Consider the following 10,539-nt stretch of genomic DNA (forward strand, 5'->3'; position numbering starts at 1 on the left):
TTCGGTTCGCTTCAGTTTTTTAGTCGGTTTTTGCTTACAAAACCGAATTGAAAAACCAAAACCAAACCACTCGGTTTTGTTCGGATTTCGTTTTTTTTGTTTTTTCGGTTTTCCGGTTCGGTTTGTGCTCACCCCTAGTTGGTGGTCGTTATAGACGGCGGTGGCTGGTGGTCGTTATAGACGGCGGTGGCTGGTGGTGGTTATAAACGACGGTAGTTGTTGTTGGTGGTTATTTGGTGGTGGTGATTGGAGAGGCTGGGGGGGGGGGGGGGTAAAGGGGAAATAAATGTCTAGTCGGAAAATTCCATCGGGAAAGATGTTCGGAAAAGAAAGGATGAAAGAATATATTTGATTGTATGATTTTCATTTTTTGTCCTTCAAGTAGCTTAATTTTTTCACTTTTCGTCCCTAGGGTGTAACGTGAAATGATATTAGTGCCCTCACGTGTTTAGCACGTGCGTACGTTAACGGCCAAAGGACCACGATTGCAAAATTTTTCAACTTTAAGGTTAAAATTGATATTTTTTCACTTCAGCAATCAAAAGTGAAAGAAGTGAAAAACATGTTAACTTTAGGTACGAAAAATTATAATTTACTCATAAAAATATATTTACAAATATAAATGTCGACCATAACTAAGCTAGGTTGTTAAAAAATATTAAAAAGTTATAGCTATAATGGTCGACTTCGTTGTTTGTTGTATCTAAGATAAGTCCGCATATGGTATAATATTAGATTAAAATAATTATAATTAATGGGTTGGATTCATATGGATCCTTTAAAAATGATGGAAACCAAGGGACTAATTTCAGCCCTTGGATCAACCATTATCAAAATCCCATCAAACATGATTGGTTACTCCGGTGAATTACTCCGGTGACTGTGCAATCATATTTGATTGTCTAGCCAATCAAGCTTGATTGGTTACTCCGGCGGATTACTCTGGCGACATTGTCCAATCATATTTGATTGGTCAAGCCAAATCAAGCTTGATTGGTTACTCCGGCGAATTATTCTGGTGAATTACTCCGGCGACCTTTTCTAATCATATTTGATTGGTCAAGCCAAATCAAGCTTGATTGGTAATCACCAAGACACTAACGCCGTCGAATCTTCTCCGGTTACTTCTCCGGCTAATCAATTTCGTTTTTGGGTGGATACGGAATGGACCAGAGGCCCTTATCCGTTCTAAACTGATCGTCAAGAGACGGATATGGGAATGGTATGGATTTGATGGGCGGCGATCCAAGAGATGGTGGAATATGATTTTTCCGGTGACACTGTGATTTTTCCGGCGAGCTCGAAAACAGTGTTTATTGGCTAGGGTTTGTGCGGAATGTGTTTCTGAGTGATTTGGTACAAGTTTTATGCATTAATTCGATGAAACAACAAAGCTATAGTGTTTTTAATTTTTCCGGTGAGTTTTTCAAGTTTTCCGGCGAGTATAGGTCGGATTAATTTCTGGTCAGGGTTTGTTCGCGGTGTGTTTGTGAGTGTTTTGGTGTAAGTGTGATGTTCTAATTCGAAGGAACGAAAGTTTTATCGGCGTTTGAAGTTTTCCGGCGAAGTTGTTGCATTTTCCGGCGGTTGTATCGCCGGAGAAGAAGGAGGAGGAGTTGGTCGCCGTCGCCGGAGAGTGGTTGCCGGAAAAGGGGGGGGGGGGGGGGGGGGGAGTCATAGTGTGTGTGTCTGTGTGTCTGTGTTTGGTGGGAGGAAGAAGACAAGGGGAAGGGAAATAAAGGGTGGGGATTTATTTTTGAGGGGATAATCTAATGGTCTAGATTTGTCCCCTAGTTTCCAAGAAAAAATCAGGACTCAAATGAACAAACTTCAAATATTTAATATTTAAAATAACTTGTGAACTCTATATATCATCAACACAATAACAAGCATAGATACTTATAAATTAATATTTAATATAGACACAATATGAACTCTAGACCTTTATCCCGAATCCAAATCCATATACAACAAGGGTCAAATTATAATTATCTTAATTAAATCCTAGATCCAAATCAATCTTAATCTTCATCTTAATCTTAATCTTACCCCATCTTATTCTTAATCTTATCTTATTCTTATTCTTAATATATATTATAAGACAATTGAACTAATGACTTATTGACCAATCACATCGCTCGATTTTGTCAAATTAACTATCACTTATGTCATTATTTAATTTAACTATAAATTAAAATCCTAGTAATCATTATCCAATTATATTATTATATTTTTTTTCAAACATTCAGTCGGTATACGACATCGGAAAAAACCTCATCGTATAATGGTGAATCCTTGTATGTATCCTAGACAACGATATGTTGACCATGAGCCGTTACAAGTATTCAGAGGGAAAAAACCCCAAGGTTTTGCCATCTCTAAGGATCGAACTCAAAACCCTAGGTAAAACCAGGAGTGCCTCTGACCAGCTAGGCTCACCTTCATTACCACTTTTTTGTTTATATTGATTTGTATAAACCGTTTCATTAGTTTACACTTTTTTGTTTTCCATAAATAATGTACACATTTTAACCTTGAATAATTAATTTATATTTATTTTTACTATCAACTCGAGAGAATATTTCAAAAATTTAAAATTATTTAATTAATTAAAAAAAAATTCAACTATATGAAATATTGTCTACAATTTTTTTTTAAAAAAACCTAATAACTTAATAACCATCAAGCTCAATTTCATCAAATTGACTATATAAGTTATATCATCATTTAATTTAATTATAAATATAAAATCCTAATAATCATTATCCAAATATATTATTATATTAGTATTTTTATTAATATTTGTAAAAAAAGTCTCATTAATTAAATGTTTTTGTTTTTTATCAGTAATTTACACTTTTTAGCCATGACATGAACTTTCTAACTTTAAATCTTTGACATGTAGTAAATGTTGAGCAATTAAATTAAAAGTAGGGTCATTCATTATACGGTCCAAACCGAGAAAACCGACCCGATATTGGACCGAAACTGAGCGAAGCCGAAGATATCGATTCGGTCCTCGGTCCTATAGATGATTGTATTTCGGTTCTCGGTCCGGTCCATGTATAAATCGTGAATACACATGTTCGGACTGAAGAACCCAAAAAAAACATACAAATTACACTATAGTTTCCTTCTATTTACTCCAATCCCTATAATTAGCCTACAAAATATATATAGGTAGTCTTCAATGACTCATAAGTCATAATATTATAACTTTCATGAACTAGTAACTAACGTACTCTGAAACAATAATAATGTACATGTATTTTGATAGAGTTGGATTAAATTTTTTAATAGTTTGAGTATGTATTTTGATAGATAGAATTATGAACATAATAACGTGTATGCACGTGACTTGGGTTTTTTGCTGTTAGGCCTCCAACTTTAACCTGGACACCACAAATTAATTGATTTATGCGATCAATTCTCGGTTTCGGTCCAACCATGTAAACCCGAAAACTGAAAACAAACTGAACATGGACCGAACCGAGTTACCCGGTTCGGTCGTCGGTTCCACATTTTAGACACTTTCGGTTTTCAGTCCAATCCTCGAAACCACCGGTTCGGTTTTGTTTTTGAACCGTGAACAAGCCTAATTAAAAGTAATACATAAACAAGAATAATAATAATAATAATAATAATAACTTCTTTAAATTTTGTAACAATAATAATAATAAGAATAATAATAATAGTAATAGTAATACATAAAGTTGGAGGCCTAACATCAATATCAATACAATTATATAGTCATACAACAAAGTCCTCGTATATATGATTATGGAAAACGATTAATTATTTTAAAGATTTGTCTAAAAATTATCCTAAAATTATAGAAATGTGACATGTGGTATCCATTAATTTTTTTTCTTAATCTCACCCCCTTGATATTTTCACGTGTCACAATCTTGTAATTAGAATGATTTTTAGACTATTTAATTAAGAGGATTAATCATTTCTCTATGAAGAAAAAATGATAAATTCTCTTAAGAAATTAACCTAATAATTCTTTTAATAAAATCAAAAGATGAAATTAAAAAAATAAATAAATGGATTACATTTGTTATGTTTTAAAATTATTAAAAAAATTATTTCTTAAATATGGCTTGTGACCTTTTGTTTTCAAAGTATTTATTTAACGATACATCCAAAACAAATGTACCTTTTGAAACCTTGTTTCTTTTTATATAATTTTTGTACTATATATGAAAAAAAGTACTTTTTTACCCAATGGATGATAGCATACTCCTTTGACTTATTGCAGGTTGAAGGTCTCTAGTTCCTTTCTTTCCCTTTCTCTCTCACACAAAACACACACTTTATCCTCTCTATCTCTCTCACACAGCTACATATACATTATCAATCTCTGACACACTTCACATGTTCATGCAGACAAACCAATGACCCACATTCAAACAATCATCCCTACTGCCCACATGGTCGAAGTGTGAACAAAAACATTTGCTCTTTTGCTATTGATTCTTTCTCAATAATTTATTTACAGTATTATCCTTTACTTTATTCATTACCAAGGAAAAAAAATCATTTCTTTTAGTTATATATAACTAACCCACCTCACAAATTTACATTTTTAGCATATCTGTTCATATGGGCTGTAAAAAGTTGTGATTTTTATTCTTTTCTTGGAAAAAGTTTTGATTTTTAGTCATTTTTGGGAAAAAGTTCTGATCTTTAACATTTTTTTTTTGAATTTTATAAAATTTAACTTGAAAAAGTTGTGATTTTTATTCTTTTCTTGAAAAGGACTAATGTGGTTTTGTATGCATTAGCAAAAAAGTTCCATTTTTTAGAGGGCAATGGTGGAAAATGGTAAATAAATTGGATCTCAAGTTTGCTTAGCTGTGTTATTTTGGTTTTTAGCACACATTCTGTGTAATATTTATAGTTTTGAGATTATAAAATCAAGAAATCAAGAAAATTGTGACTAGGGTTCTGAAGAATTTTCTCGCCTGCTGATTGTTTGTTGTGTTGTCTGAGAAAAAAAGTTGACTTTTGGTCCAAGTTTGTTGGTATGTTTAAAGGGTGTTAGTGTTAAAGAATTAAAGGCATTTTGGATTGTTGGATAAGTGTTTTTTGAATTTTAAGAATGGCTGCCAAGCTTTTGCATTCATTGGCAGACGATAATCCTGATCTGCAAAAACAAATAGGATGTATGACTGGTGTTTTTCAGCTCTTTGATCGCCACCAAGTTGTTGCAGGAAGGCGGTTTCCGGGCCATAGTCCTAAGAGGCTCTCCCTTCCTCCAGGTAACTTACAGTGTCTGATTGCCAATTGATGTAAATTGTGTTTGTTATTTTGTTGATGATAGAATTAAAGAATATAATAGTGTTGATTAAGTATCTTTTAGAATGCCTTATTGCCTTATGTATTATAAAGGTCATTAACTATGTGATCTTTAGTTAGTCTTCATTGATCTGTAGCATTATCAAGGAACTTTTGTATCCTGGTGTAGCCCGAAACGTGGTTACTGACTTTGTGTTGAAATGTGCAAAGTTTGTTGATTAGCTATGCAATTATCCCTGCCCAAATCCTTAAACCTTTTGTTTTTTTTTTTCTTATTCTCGAGTACTTGAATCATGGTAACCACATCTGAGCGTTTTCAGTTTGTAATACATTCATCTTTTGTTTTTTGCTCGGTTGTTATTATGTTTCCTAACTTCAAATTTTATTTTTCAAGTTGCAGGTAGTCCACAGTTTGACTACGGAGCACCAGAAAGCGAGTCAAGTACCTCATACCAGAGACCATACGTTGTGGTATGTCTAGTCTTGAGGCTTATTTTAACGTAGATTTATATTTCCCACAAAGTGTTTTCTTAGTCAATTATTCTTAGGTTAGCCTAATGGAAATTGTTTAAGGTAATTGGCGGGTTATAGTATACTTACCGTAAACCTGGCAGTGGAGCATCAACTAGTTCCCCTTTGCGTTGATCTCATGTACTTTTTAATATCCTTTTCCATGAACAAATTTCAGTTTGACAGTGCTTTAGAATCTGATTATCTCGTTTATTGCAGCTTCACACAGTAGTAGCACATTCAAAAATTTTATCACACGTTGTGTGCGTTACTGCTAATTATGTTGTTGCTTGCAGACACTGTAATTCATTTGGTAAATGGCACATCTTTTATAGGCCAAATTTTAATGCGTACTTACTATTTCAGGAAAAACATTCAAACAAAGTTATACAAGACAAGAACAGGGCATCAACTGAATCATCTCGAGACTCTTTCTCATCAATGTCTCGGTCATCTTCCTTTTCTTCTGTGGATTATAATCTTAATCGAACAGCTCATCCTGAATCTGACCACACTGTGTTTCCTGAAACTCCTTCAAGGGACTCCGTCACACGCCAATCATGTGGCACTCAACAAATGAATCGTCAAAGTGTTGATCTCCGAGATGTGGTCAAAGATTCTATGTACAGAAATAAACCTTTGGCCAAAGATGAGGCACCCGAGCATGTAATGAACTATAGAGAGTCACTTGATGCTCTTGCTAAATTTCAAGAAGCCAGTTGGTATTATAATGAACCAAGAGAACTTTCTAGATCAAAGTCCTACCAAGTTAGAGATGGGTCGTCATTTTCCATACCAAATGATTGTCCTCGGTTTTCTTATGATGGAAGGGAGACGAACCGGTTATCCTATCAATCACGAGATAATGCAAAAAAAATCACCTCAAAACAACTGGAAGAAGTACCAAGATTTTCTTTGGACAGCAGAGAGAGTTCAGCTCGTAGTCTAAACTCGGTCTCAAAAGCAGATTCACTTTCAAGAAACCCAAAAACTGATGGTCCGACACAGTCACGCCCACCTAGCGTTGTAGCCAAGTTGATGGGTTTGGAAACTCTACCCGATTCTGACTCGGCTAATAAAAAAGAATTGGGTATAAGCCCAATCAGAACTTCTCGAGTTGAAGATGTTAATCTATTGTCAAAAGCTCTAAAAGCAACGGATCATTTTGGGCCAATCAAAATGCACAATTCCTCAAAAAGCTCTATGAGGGAACCAACATCACCGTTGTGGAGGAATTCTGAAATGAAGCCAATTCCAAAATTCCCAATTGAACCCGCACCATGGAAGCAACGGGATGGTGCTCGGAGTCCTAAGAGGCCGGTTTCTCGTGTTATGAAATCACCAACTAGAATACATAGCCCATATTCTTCTGTTTATAGTGAAGTTGATAAAAGATTGAAGCATCTTGAATTCACACAATCAGGAAAAGATCTCAGAGCTCTTAAACAGATACTAGAGGCAATGCAGTCGATGGAATCCCGAAAGGAAGAAACAGAAAGCATGGTGAGAAGGCAACCCATTCCTACCCAAAATGAAAAATTTTCAGACCGTCAAAACTCTAGGGGTTCAAATCATTTGCGGGCTTATGAGTCCCCCATTGTCATCATGAAACCCGCCAAGCTTGTTGAAAGATCGGGTATGCACGTTGAAGATTTTGCTAATGATAATACAAAATATTTCACAAATAATATTCCTAAAAGTACACGTAGAGAGAATGCTGTCAATACCACTGAGGTCAAAGCAGGAGGAAGACACACAAGGAATGCTTCATCTCTTCCTAAGCAACAACAGTTGCCTAAAGAAAACGCTACAACTTCAGGAAAGAGCACGGGTTCTATCAGCCCGAGATTACAACAAAAGAGGCCTGAGTTAGATAGGAGATCTCGACCCCCCACACCTCCGGTGGATTCTAACAAAGCAAGAAAACCATTAACTAAACAGGTGCCAGAGTCGACTTCCCCTGGTGGAAGAAGAAGGTCAAAGTATTCAAATGTTCAACAAAGTGATGACCGAGACCGTGAGGTCGGTGGCAGATCAAAGAAGTTTACCACTCCTAATTGTTCTGAAGACATTGATTACAGGCAAAGTCCAAGCTCAATGCAAGAGGTAGGTACATGTGCTTTTACATCACATTTATTGAATCAATAAAATCTGATTACTAATATTTTTATTGCTTTTAGAAATCTACTTTGATTCTGAGGGAGGATGAATCACTTGACCCGGAATATCCAAGTCCAATCTCTGTTCTTGATGATGCTGTCTATATGGACGATTCACCGTCGCCCGTGAAACATATGCCAAAGACATTGAAAGGTAAAAAGTGTTTTCTTCTCACTCTTGTTAGATCAAGTTAAAATGCCATTATCTTGCATAAGACTGTTTTTCAGTTATTATACATAGTCTAAAATAGCTGTCTCTAGACTTATTTTCTTCTACAAGGACCTAGTTCATAAAATATAACGAACTCTGTAGACAAGTTTCTTGTCTTTTTTTAAGGATGATAATGATATTGTAAGGGTATAGTGGAACTTGAAAAATCTCGTGCTTGTATATTATAAAATAACTTCGGATTTAAACAAGACAAGGTAGTATTCCAAAATCCTTATCTATTATTGATCTCTGACACCCCCAACTAGGCTTATGGGTTGATGCAAAGCTTTCCTTCCCATAAGCTATGTTAAAAGACCTCTGTGGAGTTAAGAACAAAAGATAAATGAACCATAGATGTCTTGACTAAATGAAACAAATAGCTCGTGATTTGAGATTGGCTTGACCATGGACATAAGATGGTGACTTGTGGGATCAGTAGGGTACTAGCAGGCTTGATGCATCACATTTCAAGTTATACTTGACTCCATGGGGCTGACATAAGGTCAATCCCTTCGGGATTGTGTTGTGTCTAACGTGGCATATGCAGTCTTGGGTTCGATTCAGGTTTGGTGATATAAGTCTCTTTAAGGGTCACACACCTAAAACTGTCTGGTTCACATGGAGAGTACTTTTGCACGAACCATGTAAAGTAGTTGGCTCAAAGCGCTATCTAAAGGTGGCAAAATTTGACATACCGGGTGGGTTGGGTACTTCGGTATGAGGTAAAAACCAGGAATTTTAATGGGGTTGAGTCAGGTTGACCCGGAACGGTTTTTATTTAATAAATTACCAGCGTGTACAGTACTATTGGCTTTAATGCAAATTATCCAATGTTTTGAATCAAATTAATTTGGAGGGTTTATACTTTCATGGTTTAAAACCACATTTTAGGGGACTCTTGATCCAGTTGTCTAGTTTCCTTTTTAGCTTACCTTTTTTATTCTCGTCCCTTTGACCATTTGGAGATAAAATATTCTGTAAGGTGGTCAAACCTACCACCTTTAATGCTACATACAGTTACAGTTTTGTATGTATCATATGCTATGATCCGACAAACTAAAACTAGTATTGAATTCACAGATGAAGCTACTCAAGAGGTTAAAGATCAATGGGCAACACCAGATGATGTCATTTCTGACACCCTATCAACCGGTGTTACTTCCGAGATTAACCGCATAAAGCTACAAAACATTGAGCATCTGGTGCAGAAACTCACAAGACTCAACTCCAGTCACAATGAAGCACAAACAGATTACATTGCATCTCTCTGTGAAAACGCAAAGCCTGATGACAGGTACATCTCCGAGATACTATTAGCTTCAGGGCTCCTTCTCAGAGATCTCGGGTCAAGCCTTACAACTTTCCAGTTTCACTCTTCGGGTTACCCAATTAACCCTGAGCTATTTTTGGTATTGGAACAAACAAAGTTCAGTAATGTGCCAAAACATGACCCTGCTACCCCTGAAAAGATCATCAGAAAGGAAAAGTTCAACAGGAAGCTTATTTTCGATACTGTTAATGAGATTCTTACTGGGAAGTTGGCTTTAGTGATGCCTTCTCTTGAAGCATATTCAAGAAAGAGATTAGCGAAGAAGACACTGAATGCACAGAAGCTTTTGCAGGATTTGTGTGTGGAGATAGAACAGTTACAAGTGAAGAGCAAGAGCCACGAGATTATTTTAGAGGAGGAAGATGACGAATTGAAAACCGTTTTGTGGGAGGAAGTGTTGAACCGTGCAGAAAGTTGGACAGATTATGACGGTGAAGTGCCAGTTATTGCATTGGAGGTTGAAAGACTGATCTTTAAAGATTTGGTTAATGAAGTTGTTTTGAGTGAGGCTGCTGATGGCAAGCGAGCAAAGCCTGGAAGACGTCGCAGACAGTTGTTCTCAAAGTAGAGTTTTTTATTGCTGAATTTCCTTTTCTTATTTCAGCTTCTGTTTTGGATACCTTTATAATTGTTTTCTGCCTTCGCTTTTCGGTATTTGTATGTACACGTGTAAGAATCTCTACGATATAAAACTCAAGTGAAGAGAGGGTATGACACCCCTTGTATCAATTTGAAGGAAATAACATTTTACATGATTTCACTGATGTTATTGTCATTTGATTGTGTTCTGGTTATAAGTATGTAGCTGCTTTTGGACGTTTTGTGTCAGATGGCTTCTCGAAGGTCAAGATCACGACATTGTATATGTATTGACTTGCGCATCACGCTAACATTACTCTGGATGCAAACTTTCTTATAGAACTAGCCAAAGAAAATAGCAAAAGCATGGAGACTAACGTTGATAGTTATTAATGCCAATATAACCATTGGGCCAAAACCCTAGTGGTACCCAAGTCCCCTTGTGA

The 10,539-nt window shown here is 35.9% G+C and overlaps 1 protein-coding gene across 2 annotated transcripts; it reads left to right on the forward strand.

The window, feature by feature from the left end:
• Positions 1 to 4,858: 4,858 nt before the first annotated feature.
• LOC122609989 (protein LONGIFOLIA 1) lies at positions 4,859 to 10,278 on the forward strand. Of its 2 annotated transcripts, none has more exons than XM_043782955.1 (5): positions 4,859 to 5,267; positions 5,699 to 5,775; positions 6,181 to 7,920; positions 7,995 to 8,127; positions 9,265 to 10,278. In XM_043782955.1, the coding sequence occupies exons 1-5, from the start codon at positions 5,108 to 5,110 to the stop codon at positions 10,080 to 10,082; spliced, it is 2,928 nt and encodes a 975-aa protein (XP_043638890.1). In that variant the 5' UTR covers positions 4,859 to 5,107; the 3' UTR covers positions 10,083 to 10,278. The 2 variants fall into 2 exon arrangements, with proteins under 2 accessions (XP_043638890.1, XP_043638891.1); XM_043782956.1 differs by having other exon boundaries at positions 5,705 to 5,775.
• Positions 10,279 to 10,539: the final 261 nt, after the last annotated feature.

Source organism: Erigeron canadensis, chromosome 8 (assembly GCF_010389155.1).
Source record: "Erigeron canadensis isolate Cc75 chromosome 8, C_canadensis_v1, whole genome shotgun sequence".
Taxonomy (NCBI): domain Eukaryota; kingdom Viridiplantae; phylum Streptophyta; class Magnoliopsida; order Asterales; family Asteraceae; genus Erigeron; species Erigeron canadensis.